Here is a 25,529-nt window from a genome sequence, read left to right as displayed (position 1 = left end):
CAATTAATCCTCAACAACCCTGTGAGGTAGATCCTATTATTATCCCCTACTTACTGATGGAGAAACTATAGTTTAAAAGGCCAAGTGACTTGCCGCAAGCCCTTTGGCTCCAGAGTGTATTTCCTTAAACTCTACACTGTTCTGCTTCTTCAGTTTAGTCAATCCTTTCAACACCTCAAGTGAGCCCTTAATGCCATGCAGCAATCATACTTTCCCTTCCCTGGTTTTTTGCTCTTCCTCTCTCGTAGACACTCTCATACTTCCTTTATCCTCAGTTCTCCAACACCTCTTCTCCAAGAACTGTCAACTGATAACCTTGCTTGCCATTTCATTAATAAAATTAGAAGCACCCACCACAATATCTACCTACCTACCTACATTCATGCTCAGTTTTTCTGTTTTATCACTAAGAGTAAAAGCCAGTCCTTCAATTTTGTGCACTAGATTCCATCCCCTTTCTCCTACTCACTGACATCTTTTGAGTGGTTCTCTCCTGTACATCATCAGATTTTCCTTTTCTACTGGATTTTCTCCCATTTTAAAACATCTTTCTTATCATGCACATTTGGAAGAATGCTGACAATTGTTGAACCTAGGTGGAGGGCACCAGGGTATTTATTGTACTCTTCTTTTTTTTTTTTTTTTAAGATGTTGCGGGTAGGAGTTTGTTAATTAATTTATTTATCTTTGCTGTGTTGGGTCTTCATTTCTGTGCTAGGGCTTTCTCTAGTGGTGGCAAGCGGGGGCCACTCTTCATCGTGGTGCACGGGCCTCTCACTATCATGGCCTCTTGTTGCGGAGCACAGGCTCCAGATGCGCAGGCTCAGTAGTTGTGGCTCACGGGCCTAGTTGCTCCGCGGCATGTGGGATCCTCCCAGACCAGGGCTCAAACCCGTGTCCCCTGCATTAGCAGGCAGATTCTCAACCACTGCGCCACCAGGGAAGCCCCTATTGTACTCTTCTTTTAATTTTTCTCTATGATTAAAAATTTTCATAATAAAAAAGTTGTGGAGGTCCCTTCCTTGATCCCACTTCCCTCTGAAGATATCACCTCATTCCTCTTGTTTCTCTTATAGTAAAACTTCTCTACAGAGTTGTTGATACGCACTCTCTGATTTTCTTCCCTCCCCTTTTGTCTTGGACTCCACTCCAATCAGGCTTTTTTGCCCTGACACTTCACTGAAATATCTCTGAATAAGATAATTACCATGTTGCTAGATCCAGTGGTTAAATACTCAGTCCTCAATCTTTTTGACCCATCAGAAATATATAATGCATTTGATCACACTCTTTTTCATGAAACCTCTTCTTAATCCTTTAAACTCTACCACCTGGGAGCCTTTTCAAATGACACATTTTAGGCACCACCCCAGATCTATGGAATTGAAGACTGCATTTTAACAAGATCCCTGAGTGATTTGTATGCATACTAAAGTTTGAGAAACTCTACTTTAAATCATATTCTGATTTTCCTTCTCCTTACTATCTGTTCCTTCTCAGCTAATTCTTTTTCAACTCCTTAACCTCCCTAAATATTGGAATAGTCCAGGGATTACGTTCCTTTGGTAATCTCATCCAGTTTCGTGAGTTAAAATACCATTTAATTACCTTTTCTGTGCCAGTCTCCAGCCAGTTCATTTCCTCTGAACTCCAGACTGTCATATCTAACTGTGTGCTCAACATCGCTTGATTGTCTAATGGACATCTCAAATTTAAGATGTCTAGTTCTGAGGTCCTGATCTTTTTCCTCAAACCTGCCCTTCCAAACAGTCTTTTCATCTCAGTAACTGGCAACTCTGTTCTTAGGCTGCTTATGCCTGACATTTTGTACTTAATTTTTGACTCCTTTCTTTTTCTCATACCATACAACCAATCTGTTAATCAGCTCCTGTTAGCTCTATCTTTAAAGTATATCTAGACTCTTACAACTTCTCATCACCTATTTTCCTGTCACCGTGATTCAAGCCACAGTTATCTCTTGGCTGGATGAGTGCTTTGCTTCCACCCTTACCCACCCTCAGCTTACTCTCAGCACAGCAGCCAGAGTGGTCCTTTGAAGACTTGGGTCAGATTACGTTGCTCCTCTGCTCCTCAAGTGTCTTCACATTTCATGCAGAAAGGAAGCCTTATAATAGTCCTTGTAATGTGACCACCACCACGACCCTTCCTCCCCCACTGCCTATTTTACTCCCTCTCTCAGCTCATTCACTACTCTTCTCCCTCTTGCTCTTTCTGTTCCCAGCCAGTTTGCCTTCTTTGCCATTCTTAGAACATGGGAAGTACACACCTGCTGTAGGACTTTGCCCTTGCTAGTCCCTCTGCCTACTGTGTTCTTATCCCATATCTGCATGACTCCCTCCCCTCCTTTGAATCTTTACCCAAAATGTCCTTTGTAAAGAGGCCCTCCCTGGCCTAAAATTACAACCCCCTACAACTTAGCATTTTCTGTCTCCCACCTATAGAATACAGTATATTCTACTCATACGTCTTTTTTATTTTCTATCTTCTATACTAAAATGCAAGCCCCTTGAGGGTAGGGATTTTCTGCCTTATCTCCAAGACTTAGAACAGTTGTTGCTTAGCACATGGTGGGCTTTCAATAAATATGTGTTAAATAAGTGGAAGAAAGAACCTATGAAGGTGAACATAATTATTATCTCCATTTTACAGGTTAGGAATCCAAAACTTAGAGAAATTATGTCATGTACCCAAGGTCGTATAGCTAGTAAGTGATACAGTTGGAATTCAAAGTGAAATCTGTACACTCAAAACCCATGCCCTTTCCACTATGCCTCTCTGGTCATGTCACTTAGGTCCTCTGGGCTCTGGTTTTCCCATCAGCATAAGTGGCATTATTGCCTTTTTGCTTGCCTCACAAGGAAACAAAAAGGTTATAAAACCAAGTGATGTAAAAATATCCTGAGAACTTGAAAATGCTTTACATGTACAAGAGGGTGATAGTAATTCTTTGTTTTCTTATAGAAGTTTTACAGTTTTTGCTTTTAGTTTTAGTTCTTCAAGCCACTTCAAATTGGTATGAGGTAAGGGTTGAAGGTTTTTTTTTCCTCATACGGGTATCCAATTGTCCCAGGAACATTTTTTCAAATATCTATCCTTTCCCACATTGAGCTGTCTTGCTCTTATAAATAAACAAATATCATGATTCTGATTTTATGTATTTGGGCTTATGAATGTTTGAAATGAACTTAAAAAGAGAGAATAGCATAGTTTTTGCTATTCCATCAATATCATGATATTCCATATTTACAATACATTCTCATTTATTCTCTTCAGGCCAGTGTTGTACTTAAGAAACAATGATGAGAATATTTTCCAAAGAGGAATTATACCCTCTCTAATGCAGGTCCCAGATAGGAAACAAAAAAGACATACAAATATCATATTCATGGACTAGAACACTCAACATTGTTAAGATGTCTGTTCTTTCCAAATTGATCTATAGAATCTATCGGTTCAGTGCAGTCCCAGTCAAAGTCTCAGCAGGATTTTTTGTAGAAATTCACAAGTTGATCCTAAAATGTATATGGAAATGCAGTGGCTAGAATAGTCAAGACAGTTTTGAAAAAGAACAAAGTTGAAGGACATTTAGTGTGAGATTTCAAAACTTTCTATAAAGCCACAGTAATCAAGACACTGTGATATTGGCATAAGGCTAGATGTGTGAGTCAACACAGGGAGGAAAGAAAGCCTACAAATATATCTATTATGTCTGTGGTCAATTGTCTTTTTTTTTTTTTTTTTTTTAACCAAGATGCTAGGGCAATTCATGGAGAAAGGATAGTCCTTTCCACAAATGTTGCTGGGACAACTATATATCCACATAGGATAAATAAATAGCCCTTTCCTGATACAAGGCATGAATATTCATTCAGAATGGATCACAGACCTAAGACTAAAAGCTGAACATCTAAAACTTCTAGAAGAAACATAGGAGAAAATCACTGTAGCCCAAAGATAGGCAAAGATTTCCTAGGACACAAAAATTAAGAACCGTAGAAGAGGGCTTCCCTGGTGGCGCAGTGGTTGAGAGTCCTCCTGCCGATGCAGGGGACACAGGTTCGTGCCCCGGTCCGGGAAGATCCCACATGCCGCGGAGCGGCTGGGCCGGTGAGCCATGGCCGCTGAGCCTGCGCGTCCGGAGGCCGTAACAGTGAGAGGCCCGCGTACCGCAGGAAAAAAAAAAAAAAGAACCGTAGAAGAAAAAATTCGTAAATTGGACTTCATCAAAATTCAAAACTTTTGCTTTTTGAAAGACATTGTTAAGAAACTGAAAAGACAAGCCCCAGTCTTGAGGAAAATGTTTGCAAGATACATTATCTGGTTAAAGAATTGTATCCAAAGCATATATAGAACTCATACAACTCAGTAATACGACAAACTACCCAGTGGAAAAATGGGCAAAAGATTGTAGTAATTTATTAAAGAATATAAAAGAATGGCAAATAAGCAATGCAAAGATGTTCAATATGTTAGGCATTAAAATAGACAAGGTTCCCCTGCACACCCGCTAGAATGCTTATAATCAGAGCCAACAATACCAGGTTTATTAGCAAGGATGCAGAGTAACCAGAATTCTTATACATTGCTGGTGAGGATCTTAAATGGTACAACCACTTTGGCAGTTTCTTTTAAAATTAAAATTACCATATGAGCAATTCTAATCCTACTGATTTCCCCAAAAGAAATGAAAACAAGTCAACAACAAAGATATGTACATGAATGTTTATAGTATGTTATTCATAATTGCCAAAAAACACAACAACCCAAATGTCTGACAGGTAACTGGGTAAGTTATGGTATATCTGTACCCTCTTAATATTGCATGCAGCCAGTGTGTGAATCTCAGGATCATGCTGAGCAAAAGAAGCCATATGTTTATGTGAAATTCTAGAAAAGGCAAAACTAATCGCTAGTGACAGAAATCATTATCAGTGGTTGCCTGAGCCTAGTGTGGGTGTTATTAATTGCAGAAATGTGTGAAGAAACTTCTAGGGGTGATGGATATCCGTCTTGATTGTGGTTGGTCTTTAGACAAGTGTATATATATGTGTTTGTGAAAAACCCTTTAAACTGCATAAAAATCGGGTGCATTTTTGTGTTGTATACTAGTTATACCTCTCAATAAATTTGATTTTTTTAACGCGACAGAAACTGAAAAATCTAAGTGAAAATAGAATTTAGGCCACTATAGAGCACAACTGAAAAATGTGTGAACTCCATGTATTAAGGATTTTAATTACTTTAAAGTGGTAAATGATTACTGACTACACAGGAGTAGCAGAAGGGCATTCCCTTCGGTCTTGCTCACTTTCCACATTGTGATTATGAGGGCTTGGAGGGCAACAAAGTAGAAGGGAGACCAGAATTTGAAACTGTATTTGGATAAAATAACACCTTGTCACCACCGTCACGCATACCAGTCCAGTCAACTGCTGAATTCTCTATTGGTGTCAGAGGAGAGATTTAGCTTGCTGTGTGAAGACTGATGAACTTTTTTGAAATTGTGTAGCATTAGATGAAAGAGGACTGAAGTGCTAATGTCTGTGTAGGCCAGTCGTTTGGTTTTAGAAATAGTAGAAAATACAAGAAAATAGCAGCAAACTTGAGTGAGAGGTACTTGAGGCTTTTATAAATAGACTAGACTGGTAAATGCCTGCACCTACAGATGGTGTAGGCATAGTATTTGAATTTCAGCAAGGTATTTGAATAATATTTCTCATGATATTCTTGAGGATAAGATGGAGATATGTAACAAATATGAAGAATTTAACTAGGTTCATAACTGTATTATTGTCATACCTGAAGGTCTTAAGCTAGGAGATTTTTGTTCTCCTTCTTCTCTTGAATCTGACTGCGTATTTACAGATAACTTAGATGAGGGCATCGTTAGCATGCTGATCTTTTATAACTTATTTTTTAGTGAAAAGTAACATTTTAATAAGCTGAAATTATAGGTCATGTCTACAAAATATGAAGTCTTATCCAAGTCCAAAAAAGAGAAGTATACAAATGTTGGATGAGGGAAATGGTTTTGTAGGAGCAACGCAAGAACAACAACTCTCTAGGGTTGTAATTGAATATAATTTTAATAGGAGTCAGTTGAGTGACTGTGGCTGCCATAATAGTAATGGCTGGTGCAATAAACATTTTTTCCCGCTGTAAGGAAGATGAAGATTAATTTGGGTTTTGTTTTTGTTCTGTTTTTCCAAATGTAAGTGAGATCATACAGTATTTGTCTTTCTCTGACTTATCTCACTTAGCATAATGCCCTCAAGATCCATCCATGTTGTCATAAATGGCAGGATTTCCTTCTTTTTTTATGGCTTATTCCTGTGTGTATGTATGTGTGTGTTACATTTTCTTTATCCATTCATGGACGCTTAGGTTGTTTCCACGTCTTGGTTGTTGTGAATAATGCTGCAGTGAACATGAGAGTGCAAATAACTCTTTGAGATCCTGATTTAAATTTTTTTGGATATATATATACCCAAAAGTGGGATTGCTACATCATATGGTAATTCTGTTTCTAATTTTTTGAGGACCCTGCAGTCTGTTTTCCATAGCAGCTGCACCAATTTATATTCCCACCAACAGTGCATAAGTATTCCCTTTACTCCTCGCCAGCACTTGGTATTTCTTGTCTTTTTGATAATAGCCATTCTAACAGATATGAGGTGATATCTCATTGTGGTTTTGATTTGCATTTCCCTGGTGATTAGTGACGTTGAACACCTTTTCATGTATGTACCTGTTGGCCATTTGTATGTCTTCTTTGGGAAAATGTCTATTTTTAAAACTAAATTGGGGTTTTTGCTACTGAGTTGTATGAGTTCTTTATATTTTTTGGGTATCCCCTTATCGGATATATGATTTGCAAATACTTTCTCCCATTTGGTAGGTTGCCTTTTCATCTTGTTGGTGGTTTCCTGTGCTGTGCAGAAGCTTTTTTGTTTGGTGTAGTCCCACTTGTTTGTTTTTGCTTTTGTTGCCTTTACTTTTGGTGTCAGACACAAACAACTTGTCATCAAGTCCAATGTCAAGGAGCTTACTGCCTATGTTTTCTTCTAGGAGTTTTATGGTTTCAGGTCTTACATTTAAGGGGAGGATGAAGATGAGAATCTCACTCTAGTTTGTGTTGATCAGATCAAATCTAGAGCATTGTATTTCCTTTCGGGGCATCATATTGTGGTCTAAAAAGAATGTTGAAAAGCTGAATCTTGGATAAGACCTTGGAAGAAGCAGTGTAGAGAACAAATTTTACTGGATGATTTGCCAGCTTTAAGATTAAATTGAGTCTGTAAATGGACACTTTTTCTTTTACAAGGAAGGAGACTCCTAACAGAAACCTATCAAGAGAATGATATTCATTTAGTTTATAGCATGTTTTTTCTTTCCTGCTACTTTTATAAACTTATAAGGTTCTACTTAACATCTTCGAAAGGTAAGAAGGCGGTCCAATTTAATTGTCCTATGTAATGGATAGATTTTTGCATCATCTGTAGCAAAGTCAGTTTATTCTTATTCCCTTCCTTACCCTCAACCAGTTATGTGGTTTTTGGCGTCTTCCACTGTAACTGGTTGGTGCTTAGGAAATAATGGTTTCGTGTCAGCCTATAATATAATTATTTAGGGTAGTAATTACTCTGGAATATTATGTAGGGATTGAGGTATGATACCTATCCCATTTTTCCAGCTGGGGAATTTAAGTCTCTTTTCTTTCCAACCTTCCATTATATAGACCTGGATTTCTGTTCTTTTGCTGCTTTTGTTATAGAAGTGTTACAGAAAGAGTTTATTAAATGAGATATAAGTTAGTAAAGCAATTTCTAAACAATAGAGGATTACACAAGAATAAAGTAGTATTATTTCAAGTTGCAGCTATATGCAACTTTGGCCTATAATAGATTTATGCTGTTTATGGTTATATCACTAGCTCAGCCATCATATTTATATCTTGTTAATTACCTAGTACTTTCTTGGCCAGAAATTTTCTGTCTTCAGCCCTCTAGTTACATTTCTGTCTACCTTATTCTTGCTGTATTTCTTTGTATCAGATTTGTTGAGAGGATTGACACTATCCATCAAGAAATACCTTTATCTTCCCATCTTATAACTTCATCATGCCTCCGTATTCTCATGCATACCATCCATTTGTTGTTATTGTTGTTTTTAATTTCAAAGGAGACAGAATGTCTTTTCAAAGACCAACACCTTATCTGTGCACTAAATACCAGACTGAAGCACTGAGCTCCACCGCCAGCACCATCACCTGTCCCCTTTTCTTTCTAATGAGGATAAGGTCTCCCCATCTTGGAACAGCTTTTGATTGAGACTCATTTTTCTCCATCTGTTTTTTACCTTTGTTTGCCACTGCAGAACTTTTTAAGCAAATGAGACCTGTGACATCATGTTTTTTTTCAATGGAAGAGTGACAGTGTGATGTAGTATATCAAACGCTAGGCCTAAAAAATCATAACAGCAAGATAAGTTCAGATTGTGATAAATGCTGTGAAGGAAGTAAACAGTATCATGTAAGAGTAATTGGAGGAGAAGGAGTTACTTGTATAAACAAGTAATTTTAAATGAAAATTTGGTCTGAGAAAAAATTTCGAGATCTTGATCTCTGGATGAGAAAATTTAATTGAAGGTTTAAAATTTAATTGAGAAAGCATAAATAATAAACTTAATTATTTGCAAATCTTTCATTTTTAACAGTGTTCATTACATAATTTTGATTATATCATTTGAATTTTAAGGTTTTACTTTAAGGCAAAATTTATTTCCTAACAGTCATTGTTAGATTTCAGAAGTCTCATATGTCTGTTCTTTCCAGTATTAAATGAAGAAAAATAACCTTGATTAGGACATTATATGCATCTTATCGTAGTTGATTCAACAGATATGTATTGAATACCTGCCACGTGCCAGGCACTGTACTAGGCACTGGGGATAAACAGAAATAAACTAGACACAGCTCTTTCCCTCAATCAATTCAACTAAGACAGTTTTTAGGGGTATCAGATGATTTAAACTTACCATTGACTTTGAAATAGATTCACTGTGTCCATTACATTAGAAAGTAAGCACATCACTAGTTTTAAGAAGGTCTTTTTAGAATATATAATTCTACTTTTAAAAATAGTTTTATCAAATGGAGTTTACATTCCAAATAGAAAATGAACATAGTCAGGTGAAAAAAATACATGAATCAAACTGTTAATATAATTACTACATAACTGAACAGGGGAAAGAAAGATCACTTGTGGTTGACTCTTGGGAAAGCTTCACTTAGGAGTCATAATGTATATTGAATCTTAAAGAATAAGTATGATTCAGTAGAGAATAGAATGAAAGCTAATTTGGTGTGAGAGGGGAGCATTGGTCACAGAGGTGGGATTAAATACCAAGGTATACTTAAAGGACCTGGATAAATAGGCTTGACTGGAGTGGAAGGTTTGTATTGGTAAATAGTAAAAGATAAAGCAAAGTCTTTCAATAGAAAAGATTTTGGTTGTACCATAATAGTAATATGGTCCTAAAATCCTTAGTTCACTTGCAGTCTATTTTACTATTTCTTATTTAAAGGGGTTATGTACAGTTTGCAGTTGTATCATGATTCTAAATAAATCTTTATTTATACCCCTAAATGTGTTCTGTAGATACTGAGGCCAGAGTCTTTAGCTCTACTCAGGTTAAAATGATGTTTTGTTTTTCAGTTACTTACACGCCAAGTCAATCATCCACAGAGACCTCAAGAGTAATAGTATCCTTCTTGAATTTGTCTGCGAAGTTTGAAAACATCCTGACCTTTTCTCCTGCATTTTATCTTCACATTATGTAAAAACAGTTTTCATGCTAAGTTCAATAATACACTGTAAAGGGAATTAATAAATGGGTTTACACAAGAGTATAGTAGTACAAGGTACTACAACCTGCTTTTGGTTTTTGAACAATTGACCATTACAAAAAAAACCTATCAAGTCATTATGATAGTAGGACTCTTTGCTTGCTTGTTTATGTTCTATAAGCACTACAAGATGCATAGTTTTGTAGCTATCTACTAGTTTCTTTCAGTGCTCTGACCTTGCTCAGTGGTAGTTGAGATGTAACTGAAGGCTCTACATTATATAACAATGAGGTGAGAAAAACGTAACGTTTCGTCTTCCATAAGCCCAAATTAAGATCCTGTCTGCCAGTTGCCTTCCTTCATTCCAGTGAAGAGCCTTTACAGCTTTCCCAGCAGTGCCAGAAAGATATTTGGGCCTACATTACTAAAATCTAATGGGAAAGTTTCAATGTCTCCCATAAACTTAGGAAAACATCTCACCTCATCCTACCACATTTCAAGCACCAAATATCTTAAAAGCAGGTCACAGAGTCCAAATAACACTGTTTTTAAAACATATTTATTAACTTTAAAAGGAAATATGAAGTACTATACTTCTTTAAAGAATATCATAATATATAGAATTATAGAAATTAGATCTCTTACCTAAATTTTTCATAATGGTTGCTTTGATAGGAAAATGAGATCTGTTATTTTCCTTTACTTACTACACCTCAGATATTTTTCTTCATGAAGACCTCACAGTAAAAATAGGTGATTTTGGTCTAGCCACAGTGAAATCTCGATGGAGTGGGTCCCATCAATTTGAACAGTTGTCTGGATCCATTTTGTGGATGGTAAGAATTGAGGCTATTTCTCCATTAATTAAATTTTTGGACCCTGAGATGCTGTTGAGTTATTAGAAAGTCACTGAAGATTTCAACTATATAGTATTTTCATAGTTCTCAGTATTCACAAAAACCAATGTTGATCTTACTTTATATATAAATAGATTTTAACTTTTTTCTTTATCTTTAAAAAGAATATTATGAAACCAGTTTCAGTATATTTCAAACAAAAAGTGTATTTTATAAACACTGTTTAAATTTTATTCAGATTGTCTCTTTAAAATATTTTGTGTTCAGAATGTTCTGTGTATCCGGTTTCAAAAAAAAAAGTATGCAATTTAAGCAGGTGTGATCTGCAGCCATTATTAAGGTTTCAATAAAAGAATTACTCCTTTTAAGAGAGAGACTGTTTCACAATCTTATTTAAGCCTAAATTGGAAAGTTACTTTCTTTAGACTAGAAAGAACTGTATAATTATGGGCAGCCGGGAAAGGAAAGACAAAAAGAAAAATGAAAGGTAGATTTTTAACACTGTCAGTTTTGTGGGCCCTGCATAGCTCTTTCTTTCTTTCTTTATTCCTATTTCTGCTTTGCGGAAAATAAGAAAGATAAGTTATAAGAGAAGGGAACTAAAACTTCTGTGCAGTTACTTTCAGCAGGCTGTGAAAAGGGCAGCATAGGATCATTTTCTTAAGCCAGCTGTTCTCAGAAGGGTCCTTAAGACCCTGTCAGAGGTCCCCAAGGTCATCCTGTGTGAAACTAGATTTTTCTTCATATTCTTCAACACATCAGAGCAGATTGAATGCATAAGCAAATATGTGACTCTAGCTGACTGCTGTTAAACCAGTCAAAAAGAATTGCAGGGACTTCCCTGGTGGTCCAGTGGTTAAGACTCCACGCTTCCACTGCAGGGGATACGGGATCAGTCCCTGGTCGGAGAATGAAGATCCCACATGCCGCGCAGCATGGCAAAAAAAAAGAAAGAAAGAAAAAAAGAATTGCAGTACTATTCTTCTCACTAAACTTTGTTTTTGAAAATACAGTTACTTTTCATTAAAAAAAATGGGTGATCTATGTTAACATCTAATGACTGTTTTGTTATTTAAATTAATAAATATTTTAACAGTTTCTCAGTTAAGTTTTAATATGATGAATATCCACAGGTATAATCCACATAAACAGAAGCTTCTTGGGGTTGTCCATAATTTTTAAGACTGAAAAAGAGTCCTGAGACCAAAAAGTTTGAGAACATCTGCTCCAAGCTGAATACAGGGTGTCCCAAAACTCTTAGTGCAGTTTTAAGCTTTAAATAACTGAATCTGCAGTAAGACTTTGGGACACCCTGCTGGAAATAGAAAAGCTGCAAGGGCTTTCAAAGCCACATTGGCCTAAATTCCCTGAACTTATCTGTAGCAGTTCCATAAAGAGAATTCCAAGGTAGGATTCTGAATTAGTCAAGATACGCCTAGGGTTAAATTTGGCCGTGATTTCTTGTAATAATAACTGGCATTAGAGTGGCAAGGTGGGAAGGGGGCGGCATTGGACTAGGAGTCAGAAGGTCTGTACTCTCGTGCTCTGTTTGACTCTTAACTTGCACGTTCCTTGACCTCCTCCAAGTCTCTCCATCTTTAACATTGGGTTGAACTAGTGGATTTTGAATGCATTTTCTCAGGTTTAGTAATTAGAGTTAGCTATATTTTTTTCTTCAATATGTTTGTTTTAATAAATAATTATAAACAGGAAGCTAATTAATAATTGTAATCTGGATCTCAGATACCTTTAAGGCATATACCTTGTAACAAAGATAACAGTGTATCCTAAGGGGGAGAGAAATTGCAAAACCTACAATTATAAAGAAACAATTGTTACATGTTTTAAAGGTGTGTTTATTTTAACTACTGCGGGGAAAGTTAGGCTCAGTCAAGTCTCCAGATTTGTCCTTTTCCAAAAACCTTAGTTTATACAGTTTATAGACTACTATTACACATGAAGGTTTATATTTTCTTTTAATTTCTTTTTTGTTGATACCTGGGTAGATGGGTTCATCCTTTATTCCATCAAGCTGCGTTTTAAGACAAGAGATTAGTCAGTAGTACACTTAATTGTTGAGTAAAATCCTTTTGGGTTGATATTGCCTTCAGAAACAAATATGGTATTTCCATAGACTAGGAGAGAAGAGTTTGTTCAGAACCAAAGGTTATGTAATTCGCTGAATTATTTACAATAGTATTCTCAACCTTGCTTTATTTATATCTTAAAGAAGAAAGAAACTTCTGTGAAAATTTTTACAAATTACTAAATTAATTGAAAATAAATCATGCGTTTCTTATAAATAGATCCCATATGACATTTCATCAAACGATCTACCAACAACAGTGAGATAAAACTAAATTTTAAAAGGGTAGTTCTTACACTGTCCCTCACAGAAATTGTGTTCTGGCTTTGAAAATTATGTCTGTATCATAACCAGCCTCTTATATTCTGGCTTGTTCATTACATCACAGTTGTATGTGGTTTATTTTGCGCTGTACTACCAAGAGCAGTTATCAATAAAATATATGACAAAAGCAAATAGATAAAACCTTCTTCACTGCATGCCCCCGCCCCCCCGCAATCCTTTACTCTCATCTGGATCTCCCACACATCTTTCATCAGTGGTTCTCAACCTTGGTTGGACATTAAAGTCATCTGGGGAACTATAAAAACTCACAATTGAAGCTGTTCCCATCCCCAGACTCTGATGGTATATTATTGGGCTAGAATGTAGTCTGGATGTTGAGAGGTTAAAGGCTGCACAGGTGAGTCTGTTTTGCAGGTGAGGCTGGATGCTCTTACTGCCTGCCTTGAGAGATAGCCTGACCTGCCTTACCGTGACCAATAACCAAGAATCCTGTCCCAGGTCTTTCATTTTTGCAGTTAGTCCTGGTTTTGGTATCAAGTTAATGTTTTCACAAAGTTTTTTTACTACCCTGCAGTTGCTCTAATTTCTTCCAAATGAAACAATACAGAAGATGCAAGGTGAAAGAACTCCTTTAAGCTAAGATTTAATCAACTGTTTATTGTATTTCATGTAAACAGCTAATAAGAAATCTATCTGTAGAATACAGTGACTGAAATGTGTAAAAATGTAACAAATATGATTAGATCTGTATCTTTGCCCAAGAAGCAGCAGCCAAAAGATTCTTTATACCATCTTCTACTAAATCTACCTACTGTCTATTGCTTTTGTTAATAAAGCATCCATAGCATATTTATACCGTTTTTGGAGGCAAGAAAGGAGTTTGAGTTTATCAGTCTTGAAATTTTACCTTTATTGTCTAAGGTGCCCTGAGATAAGGAGAATCATTTGTACCAATGGGAAAACTTAAATTCTAAGGTGATTACCATAGTGGTTGTGCTACTTCCAAACATCTCATAACAACAGGTCTAGTATTTCTTTCCTGAATCAGGAATGGAAGGTAGGAACTCACTCTTGATAGGGTAAGTCATGGGAAAAATTCAAATGGCAGTGATGGTATTTTGTACAGAAAGAGGGCAGCTGATAAAATTATAAAATCTTAGTAATGTATATAGAATCTCAGCTAGTACTGCCTCTCTCAGAGTTTACAGAGCATTTTTTTAAATTTATCTTTCATAATCAGTTTTATTTCTTTGGCCATAAGTAAGAGAATTGATTACATATTACATGGGTTATTTAATGATAGAAACATTGTTCTGGGAATTATAATAGTTTGGTTTTCAGTCTTTATTCAGTTGATGTGAAGAATAAACAAGAATATTTTTCTTTTTATGTTCTACCAGGCACCAGAAGTAATCAGAATGCAAGATAAAAACCCATATAGCTTTCAGTCAGATGTATATGCATTTGGGATTGTTCTGTATGAATTGATGACCGGACAGTTACCTTATTCAAACATCAACAACAGGGACCAGGTAAATATTTACCATCTCTCGAGGTTCATTTTACTGTTTGTAGAAAGGCTCCAGTTCATTGTAGAAAAGAGGTATTGGATCCTGGGTAAGCATGAAAGATAGATCTCTTGATCTTTGTCACCAGTTTTAGAACCTTTTGTATACTGTTGGCAGTAATAGTAGCATGTAAGGCCTTTCCTGGAAATACCATGCTTAAATCTTGTAGTGGAGTGAAACTCCTGATCTTCTGACTAGAAACTAGAGATGCAATAATGATTATACCTCATGCCTCTTGACCATGGCACAGTTAGAAGAATGAGCTCTGCTGCTACAGCATCTGGACTTATCCCTTTTACTCTATCACAGATTGTGCTCTCTGAGCCAGGCCCTCAGCTCTGAACTTCTTTATATCAAATCCTTTTAAAATTATTAAGATTTCTCCATACTTCTTAAATTTTTAAAACTAGGTAAATGAAAGGACTGTTACATCATGCTTTCATTTTTCTGTGGTGAGAATTCAAGTAGGAGGGAATTTTTTACTTCTCTCTTCCTAAAAGTTTCTGTTCTCTGTTCCTTACCTTCCAAAGTATAGCCTCGTGCAGCTCTTTGCCTTTTCGATCCCAGCCATATTAAATTCACCTAGTCTTTTAATACTGGCCAAGAAAAATGAATTGTCTTTACTGAAATTACCTCATATACCTCAACATTTTAAAAGTGCATGTGTGTGTGTGTGTGTGTGTGTGTGTAGAGAGATTGCCGCAATTACAGTTAATATAATAGAAAACAATAGTTGACCATATAAACTGTGATTAAATAATATTTATACATTATACTGTGATGTACATGTGAATCACCTGGATAATTTGTTTAAAAAATGGAGATGCTGGAGTAGATTCTGATTCAGTGGGGTGGGTCCAAGCATCTGCATTTTTAATAAGTTTGCTAGTTGTTTCTGATACATACCAAAGTTGAGAATCACCAGTGTAAAGAATCTTCAAAAGCATGAGTGTTTTATGTGTTTGATCATAACCTCCCAACCTAATGAAATGATAATTTTTAATGTATAAATATATTACTTCATTTAGTAGTGTTTTGGTCAACAGTTCAACTCTCAGTCTTTTTGGTGATACTGAAGCTTTCTGAAGATACTGAGTAGCTTTCTCACTAAGAACTTATAACTATCATGTGGTATCAGAGAAGTAATCTAAGTTGTCATATACTTTGCATATGCTTATTGAATCACCATATGGCCCTTACCCAACAGTGGTCTTGATTCTCTATTTTGAGAATTTTAAAAATGACTGCCTTTCTACATAAGTCAGCATAAAACTAATTTTTTAAATTGCTGTTTGGTCTTTCTAACTACTTTCATAGCTTTAGAGTGTTGGATTATAGCTTTAAGTGTTAAAAAGGAATCTATGACCTGGCTTCTGATGATCTGATCTTTTAAGCCTCCATGAAACTTCGATTCAGGACGGACCAAGATAGTAGCTAAAGAACATAAAAACATTGAAACATTGCACTTAGTGTACTTGTGACAGATCCTAGATCACTGAGATGATTGATTTGACGATAGCAGTCTGAAGAGCAAGATTGTCTCTAATTTAGCAGCTTCACGTGCTCTGCCTTTTACAGTCTTATTAACTCAACCATACAGCATAATACCCCATGCCGTGTTTAATTTTCCTATGCATTCTGTTCTTCTAGAGGAATTACGAGGGAATTTTAGTTTAGTTTTAATTGATTTATCATAGAGACTACAAATAATAAAAATTTATGAACCTAAGATCTGGATGAAATCCATTTGTCAGTAAATAAGTTTATTTTAATGAAATAATAAAGTTATATTATGGAAATAAGTAGTAGTGTCTCCAAAATATGGAAAAAGCGTCCCAGAGTTCTGCACTCATCCACTTCTTGGCATTTTAGGTGCTTTGTCCTCCATGGGAGTATAATAAATGATGTGGCAAGGGCTTACTCTCCATGAGAGAAGTAAGTGAGTGACCAACAGAAGGGTAAGGCCTTTACTAGTTAATTCTTTCTGGGAGTATAGTTAGAGCCTTCTGGAATATGACAGTCTGAAACCAAGTATTTGATGAAGAAAAAGGATATGAAAGAATTATATACTCTTCCCATCATCCCCATTCTACTTCATTACCTTCTAGTCTGCTTTCTTCAAGTGGCGCTTTCCATGGAACTCCCTCTTTTGAATCAGTAACTCTAGTCATCCTCAGTGAAGTAACCCCCAGGTACTGTTCCATCCATCTCCTTGATTTGATTTTTCTTTCTCTCATACTTTGATCTCCATGGCTCTCAGATTGGACTTCTATTTGAAAATCTAGGAATATTCTTTTTTTTCCATGGGAGATGGGACAGCTGCTTCATTACCATATAATATGATAATGACCCATGCCCCTATACTCTCACCCCCCCATAGTCTGAGGTGGCAGGTTTTGCCTGTAAATTCAAGGCAGGACTCTGGTAAAGCAGTGTGATGTAATGGCAGACCTTGGACTCATGACCTGCATGACCTGGCCACTGTACCTCTCTAGGTATCTTTTCTTTTTCAATTATTAAAAATAAGAGAATGAACTAAAGAATTCCTTAACAGTTACAAAGATTGAGTTCTTTCCTAAAACAGGTTTCTTAGCTCCTTGAGGGATGACCACCTCTATGTTACTTTGCAGAGTAGCATGCCTTTTTACTTCACTTACCCTAGTGCCGAAAGTCTGAGAAATTGCTTTGTCATTTTTTCCCCCTCTTTATCATTCTGTTTTGCTCTCTTTCAGTGCAGCTTCTTTACTAAATTGGGATTAATAATGTGCTCAGTTAAGCTAGGTATATTGGCTTTTTTTTTTATTGGAGCAGACGTGCTGTGTCATCTTAGAAGAAAATAGCATAACATTTATTATTTCACGTGAATTCCAGTTATCATTGCTATAGCAAACCACCAGAAACGTAGTGGCTTAGACAAATTGTAAATCTGCAATTTGAGCTTCTCTCAGTGTGGAAGGCTTATCTCTTTCATATGGTATTATTGGCTGTGGTAGATTCACTGGGTGTTAAAGGATCTACTTCCAAAATGGCTTGAAAACATACCTGAGAAGGTATGTGACCAGTTAGCCGTCAGCTGGAAGCTTAGTCTTGGCCGAGGGCCAGGGGCCTCAATTCTTCTCGACATGGGTCTTTCTGTGACGACTTTTTCACGGGAACCTTGGACTTTCTCACAGTATGGTGGCTGGGTTCTAAGCACAAGATCTCAAGGAGACAGAAAATGATAATAAGTACCAGTGTCTTATCAACATGCAAATTATTTTATTTTAATAAAAAATTTTGATATCTACTGTATGCAAAAGCTGTGAGATATAGAAGGATGCAAAGGTGAATGAAACACAGGCTGTGCTCTCAGTTCTGTTGAGGCAGTGCAGGGGGTGATGTTGAGGATGAGCAGACCTGTGCTCCAGTAACACAGAGGAGTGAATGAAGGGGTAGGGATACCAGGAGTGCGGCTGTAGATGGAGAATGAAAATAACCAGTCCCAGAATTTCAAACTGAGCTATTGATTTTGTAGTTAAGTGCTACTTGAATTTTCTATCCATGAATTACATCCAGGAAAGACCTTTCCTTTAAGCTTAAATAGTTGCAAAGAATGTAATTTCCAGTGTATTATATTGACATTTCAAAAAAAAAAGCGTTGTATCATTCTTTTAAATGTACCAAATAAAATCTAAACGTCATACTGATTTGATTCTTACCATCATCACTTGTTTAAAAAATAAAAAACCTCGGGCTTCCCTGGTGGCGCAGTGGTCGGGAGTCCACCTGCCGATGCAGGGGACGCAGGTTCGTGCCCCGGTCTGGGAGGATCATGCGTGCCGCGGAGCGGCTGGGCCCGTGAGCCATGGCCGCTGAGCCTGCGCGTCCGGAGCCTGTGCTCCGCGGCAGAAGAGGCCGCGGCAGTGGGAGGCCCGCGTACCGCAAAATAAATAAATAAAAATAAAAAACCTCTTCATTAGTTTTTGGAATTTTACATGGCTCTTTTTTTGTCTGTAAATTATTTGTATCCTACTTCCTCCACAGAATTTTTTCCCTAATGTAACATATTTGTGTGCTCTAAACCCTTTTATTGCTCATTCAAATTATATCTCTGCAACAAAAAAATGTGCTTAAATTTAGAACTAAAAAAGTTTTTCCCAGTGACTTTAGGCTGTTAACTTTTTTAATTCCAAATTATGCTATTAATAATTATTAAATATATAACTGATGAAAATAACATGAGTTTTGATATAAAGAAACAGGTAAAATTTTATTGGAAGTGTGTTTCTTAATGAGCAACATGGGGCTTTTGTTTTCTCTTCAGTCATTTATTTGTGAAAAATATGACCTTTGCTAGAATAAGCTGGGACTTAGCGTCAGTCCTTCTAGTTTTATTTTTAAAGAAGTAAGTGCTGAGGAATATTGTTCAAATAAATAAGAATATGGGAAAGTCAGGAGTTTTGTTATAACCACATGCAGAGTTCAGCAGACCACCTTCAGGTTCAGTAATTCATTAAGTCTTATAGAACTCACTGAAAGTTGTTAATACTCACGTTATGGTTTATTAAAGCAAAAGGATACAGATTAAAATCAGCCAAGGGAAGAGGCACATAGGGCAGAATTCAGGAGAGTTTCACATAGGGAACTTCCAGTTGTCCTCTTCCCGTGGAATTGTGGCCAGCACTCAGCTCTCCTGGCAGTCATGTGTGACAATGTGCAGGAAGTGTTGCCAACCAGGGTAATTCACTGGAGCCTTGAGTTATTGTTGGGCCTCAGTCACGTAGATAACAATTGACCACCTCTGTTGTTGACCTTAGTTTTTAGCCTCTACAGAGGTCAAGCTGATACCATATAACTTAAAGCCCCCTCTGTAGAATCACATTGATAGCATAGACTATCTGACATGACCTTAGACTCCCAGATAAACAAAGGCACTCTTAACAGGCAGGACATTCCAAGGGCTTAGGGATTACCTCCCAGGAGCCAAAGGCAAAGGCCAGCCCTCTCTTTGGGCAAGATTAGTTCTTTACCATAACCATATCACTGCTTATTTGAACTCATTTCTATAGCATACCAAAAATTATATAATAACTTGTCATTTAAAATTATTTTAACAATCAGCTGACAATTCAGTTAATTTTGCTGAAAGCAAAGAATTGGAAACCAACTGTCTTGCAAAGGGATTTGCTACCCATTCATTAGCGTCCAGTTAGACCAATATTTGGAAGCATCCCTTTGGTACCCTCAGCAGTGTTACACACTGACGCAGTGTGCACGGTAGTTAAATTCCATGTAGGTAAAAGGTGTGCCTTTTGTGAAGTGGGAGAAGGGCAGTTGTGACAGAGGAGATGGAAAGGAGGTTAAACTTTACATCTTCACTTTAGTGGTGCTTGGGCAAATCATCTTATAGTTAAGTAAGGGTTATTACAGCACCAAACAAGAAATAACATAAAATAGCATATCAGACTTGACTGTTCCTAAAATTTATCAGTTCTACCTTGTAACCTGGGATCTCTGACTGGCTCTCTCCACCTTAGCCTCTAGTCTGTCCCTATTGAACCTATTCCCTGTAAGATCAAAACCCCTCTCTCTTCCATGACACCTAAGACTGTTAACATCTGTCTCTGCCCACTTTCAAAAGAACCACAAGTCAGAAAATTAGAAATGTAAGAAATCAGAAAAATTATAAATCTCTGTACCCAGGGAAGACAAGGCTTTTTACTTTATTAAACATTAAATTTTAGTTCCCAGTAGCTTTACCTTCCCTCTGGAGGAGGGTCTGGTTCTCAGACTTATATAACTAAATGCCCCATTAGAGTTTCCTCAACAAAAGAATTTAAAATTCAGATGCCAAAACAACTGTTAAAAAGGTTAACTATTTTGGTTGAGTAGAAGAGGCCCGATCTGTGTTTCAGAATGATTACTATCAGTGGGAAAATGGATTGGATAAGGAGAGACTGGAAGCATGCGGAGCAGTTAGGAGACCTTTGCAGTAGTCCAGGGGTCATGAAGATTTCGCCTTGCAGCACATTAAGTATTGATTCCCCACAGTCTATGGTATATAGGAATCAGAATACTAGTAGCATTGTGTTTTTTAACCTTCTATTGAAGTGTAATGTACATACAGGAAAGTACATGTCATAAGTGCACAGCTTGTTGAATTTTCAATGTTTATATATTTTTCAACTTATCTACAAGGTTATATGATTTGCCTTTTTTTTCCTCCCCAGATAATTTTTATGGTGGGACGAGGATATCTATCTCCAGATCTCAGTAAGGTACGGAGTAACTGTCCAAAAGCCATGAAGAGATTAATGGCAGAGTGCCTAAAAAAGAAAAGAGATGAGAGACCACTCTTTCCCCAAGTAAGAAAAAGCTTTATGTTACCTAGAAGGACAGACTAATATTCTGATGCAGATTTTTAAGCACTTTTTAGAGCACAGTTTGTATTTTACGGATTTGGATTCCATGTGATTATGTGCAGACTCCAGATAAGTAAACACATGAAGGTGATTTTATAAAGGTTGAACAGTGGTACACCTAAAAACTTAGGATCCCAATACAAAATATTCAGAAAGATTTTGCTTTTGTCTAGCAGTTCTCAAACTTTTTGGTCTCAGAACTGTTTTCTACACTTAAAAATTATTGAAGAACCCCAAAGACCTTCTGTTTGTGTAAGTAGTAATTCCCATTTTAGAAATTAATACTTTTTAAAATATTTATTTATAAATTTATTTAAACATAATAAAACCATTACATGTTAAATAATGTTTTATGAAAAATAATTATATTTTCCCAAACAAAAAAATTTCGAAAAAAGTGGCATTGTTTTAGACTTTTCGCAAATCTCTGCAAAAAGAAGATAGCTGGATTCTCTGCTTTGCATTCATTATGTTGCAATATCTTACATTATATAGCCTCTGAAAACTCCACTTACACTTGTAAAATAATGAAAGTAAAAAAGGCAAATAATATCTTAGTGCTAGTATAAAAATAGTTTTTCTACAGACTACACTTTGTGCACTGCTACTTTTATTCTTCTTGATGGTAAAATTAAACAGGTTGCAAGCATCCCTTTAATGTTAGGTTTTTTTGAGGGGCATTTTTACCTGGGACAAAAAGAGAAGGCAACTGTTGGTACTGTCTGCCGTTCTCTGATTCTTGGAAACTTTCCATTGTTTTTTATCTTTTCAAGTTGGAAGGCTAAAGCCCTCAATTTAATAATCTTTCATAAGCCTCATGAACTGGAACTAAGTACCTGAACAGTCTTAGAAAGTTTAGCTGTAGTAGATATTGTAATATAAATTCCGTGTTTTATAATGCCTAGAAAAATCACGATAGCGCTGTATAAATCTGTCCCAATGAGTCAGTACAGTTTTCAGGTGGGAAGTGCTGACTCCCATAACTCAGCTACCATGTGGTCCTTTGTGAATGCTATCAGTCCTAGCTCAGTTTCTTAGAAGTCAGTGTTACAGGAATGTGTGAATCTTTTATCCCTATCTAAAGAATTAAAGATTGAATTTTTGCTTTTAACAAGTCTCTCAGGGGCTTGTCCCAGAGCAGGGAGGGGAGGCTGAATGGCTGCATAGGTAGTTATATGTTTTACATATTGGAATTCTACGTTACTATTCCTTTGAGGAAGAGTTGGGTTTTTTTAAACCCAGAAAACCACTGGTTTAAGACCATCAAAATAAACGACCGGTATTGTTGGCCATTGTGAGCAGGACTCTGCACCCTGTTCTCTTTTCACATTCCAGGTGCTAGGGTTTCCTATTAAACGTGGTTAATGTACATTAATAATGCAGATTATATCCTTAGGCTCACTTTTCAAATGGTATTAAAAGGGACAAAATGGTCATATTTCTTAATATAAGTAATATTTTATTCTTTTCATGGTATCAGAAAATGAAATACATATATGAGTATTCCAGATTATTAAAAGCTGCCCCTTTTAAGTATTATTTTTAAATTTTCATTACAGGATGTCTCTTCACACCATACACAAACATAAATTTCAGATGGCTAAAGGTTTATATGTAAAAAACAAAACTATAAAATAACAAATCATTTTTATAACCTTAAGGTAGGAAAGGCTCTCCTAAGCAAGAGGCAGAATGCAGAAGTTATAAAGGAAAAGGTTAGCAGGTATGACTACATTAAACATTTTAAAATTTCTATATAGTAAAAATAATATTGAAAGGAAAACACTGAGAAAAATAATTGTAGCATGTATAATAAAGAGTGTTTATGCTATACAGAGGACTCCTACAAATCCATAAGTAAAAGGTAATCAAAGGAAAATCAACAAAGAATATGCACTGGTGATTCACAGAAGAAGTACAAATGCGGAATGAACTTAAGCACAGGATGTTAGGAATAATAACATCAGTGATAATCAGTAAAATGCAAAGTCACAATTGTGAAATACATTTTGATTTTGTCTCTGAGATTGATAGTATCCAGCATTGGGTACAATGTTGGGAAGTAAGGAAGGAATGTTGGTAAGAATGTAAATTGGTTTGACCTTTTTTGAAAGGACTTGGTAGACTCCATAAACTTAAAATACATACACCTTTTGCTCTGGTAATTCCACTCCTGAAAATCTATGCTATATGCTACAGAATCTGCCCCCACAGGTATCCGGATAAAGACTGTTAACTGTAACTGGAAAAATTAAAGACATAAAGATCAAGGTATCTCTCTGTAGATGGCTTGGATGTCAGTGAGGGAAAAAGAAAGCAATGCAGAAAAATGTGTACTGTGATACCACTTTAAATGGTGGTGAGGGAGGGGATGGGCTCTGTTTTCATATGTGCATGTTTATGCATAGGAAAGGTCCAGAAGAAAGTATAGACTCCTTAACAGTGGTTACCCCTGGAAGGTAGCATTCATACTTTCCTGTATTATTTGAATTTTTATTTGTGTGTTATGCTTATAATTTTAAAAATTTTGTAACATTGCTTCTTTGCCTTCTTATACTAATCACTCTACAGATTACAGTTTAACTTCAAAAAAATTTTTGGTAGCTGAGAAAAATAATAATAGTAGTATATAATGTGTATAATACTATATAGTATATAATCATAGTAGTAGTAATAATGGCTGCTAAAGTTTTATTGAGTACTTACTATATGCCAGGCATTGTGCCAAGCCTTTTATATGTATGTTTCATGCATTATCATACTGTATGCCTTCAAGAGTCATAACCGGTTTCTTTGTACCTTAAAAATGTGCTGTATTTCTACATTTTGTGCATTGGTGTCTAGTTGTAGAGTTTTCCTATCTTTTCTTTCACTTATGGGTATTCATCTGTCACTTCTCACTCCTGTGGTGCTGGCATTCTGGGTCATTGGGGCCCTGTTTTTAATTATGTGTGTGTAAGACATTTCCCATTACTAAATTTCTTTAAAGAATAAGTTGCTCTAATGGTTCTGTTTATGAAGTTATATAGTGCTTTCGTTATTTATGCTCCATCTTCTCCCCAAAAGGGACTTGTGGTCTGTGAGAAATAGGTATATAATTGATTTTAAATTTTTTTTTATTTACTGTTTCAAGGCTGGCAAATGATCTAAAATTATAAAATGTAAAGAAAAGCTAACTATGGGTTACTTTTCCCATTCAGTTTATAGAGAGTAAAGCTGTAATAGTTTGGTAATTTTCTCTTCTTTTTAAGGAAAAGTATCAGTTTCTTTACTATTTTCCAGGCATTTGAGGTAATAGTGAAAACAATGTATTATAAGATTTCATATGCTTTCTTGTAGAGTATGATGGGGCTCTTAAAGATTAACACCACCTAGATTTTCATCATTCTTTCTTTTTTTCTTTTTTTAGATTCTCGCCTCTATTGAGCTGCTGGCCCGCTCATTGCCAAAAATTCACCGCAGTGCATCCGAACCCTCTTTGAATCGGGCTGGCTTCCAAACAGAGGATTTTAGTCTGTATGCTTGTGCTTCTCCAAAAACACCCATCCAAGCAGGGGGATATGGTGCGTTTCCTGTCCATTTAACAAACTAAATGAGTGACAGAGTGTAGGACGGTAGGGACAAAGGAAAGTGAACATATGTTTGCTTACATATTTGTTAAATTGAATAGGATATTCTTTTTTTTTTAAGGTGAACAAAAGAACATGTATGTTTTTAAAGACTGGATATAATTGTTTTGCCAATCTAAAATTCATACTTAGCATTAGAGTTTCAACATCGAAGGGTTTTTGAAGTTCTCAGACATTGCTGAAAATTCACAGTACCTTTTCCAGAGGTTTTACTTCCCGTTCCAAGTTTATTTTGTTTACTTGATTATTCTAATTATTAAACTTCAGTTAAACTTTCCTCACTCACCTTTTGCTGTTAGCTGTCCTGCGTCCATTAGGGGCTCCAAGAACAACGCTGCCACCTGTGTGTGTGATGGCAGGTGGGAAGCTGACAGTAGGTTAGGCTGTGTTAGTGAAGGTAAACTGAACAGGTCTAATTAGGAGTCACTAAAATTGAATAAGCTTATTTTTATTCTTAATATTTTTTCTTATAACTATTTCTTTTTGTTAATACAGTTTGGAAAATATAGTTGTCCTTTATTCCCTTAGAGCAGTATAAATTATGGGTACAGGTAACCAGAGATATTGCTGAGTGGCATGTTTGACATGAGTAACATGGTTTAACTTTGGATTTTTAGCTAATATTTCTTTATATATTAAGGATGTCTTACACAATGCAGAAGTCGAATTTCCTTACAAATGCATTGCCTCCTCTTCCTTCCAAAAAGTTCCACAGAATTCTGTGAGAACTTGTAGGTTTGTTTTGTTCTTCTTTTAGGTAACTGTGGTTGCCAAACAACCAGGTAATGGATTTTTTAAAAATTATTATTTTAGGTTATACTCACCTCTCATGATG

At 36.2% G+C, this 25,529-nt stretch overlaps 1 protein-coding gene across 11 annotated transcripts in view; it reads left to right on the top strand.

Annotated features, from left to right (window-relative positions):
• The window catches only part of BRAF (B-Raf proto-oncogene, serine/threonine kinase), a 161,370-nt gene that overhangs the window by 119,785 nt on the left and 16,056 nt on the right, over positions 1-25,529 (top strand). For 7 of the 11 annotated variants that reach the window (XR_004528197.2, XM_019945688.3, XM_019945577.3 and 4 more), the window contains 5 exons: positions 9,738-9,784; positions 10,586-10,704; positions 14,497-14,628; positions 20,874-21,008; positions 24,475-24,628. Coding sequence is in view for 6 of the 11 variants with exons in the window: in XM_019945688.3 (XP_019801247.1) it covers positions 9,738-9,784; positions 10,586-10,704; positions 14,497-14,628; positions 20,874-21,008; positions 24,475-24,628 (587 nt within the window). In the remaining 5 variants the exon portion in view is untranslated. Of the gene's footprint in view, positions 1-9,737; positions 9,785-10,585; positions 10,705-14,496; positions 14,629-20,873; positions 21,009-22,726; positions 22,789-24,474; positions 24,629-25,529 lie in introns of all 11 variants that reach the window. The other 4 variants (XR_012334121.1, XR_012334120.1, XR_012334118.1 and 1 more) reach the window with 1 other exon arrangement.

Source organism: Tursiops truncatus, chromosome 9 (assembly GCF_011762595.2).
Source record: "Tursiops truncatus isolate mTurTru1 chromosome 9, mTurTru1.mat.Y, whole genome shotgun sequence".
Lineage (NCBI taxonomy): Eukaryota > Metazoa > Chordata > Mammalia > Artiodactyla > Delphinidae > Tursiops > Tursiops truncatus.
The sequence above is the reverse complement of the archived record's forward strand: the minus strand, read 5'-3'. Positions and strand labels throughout refer to the sequence as shown.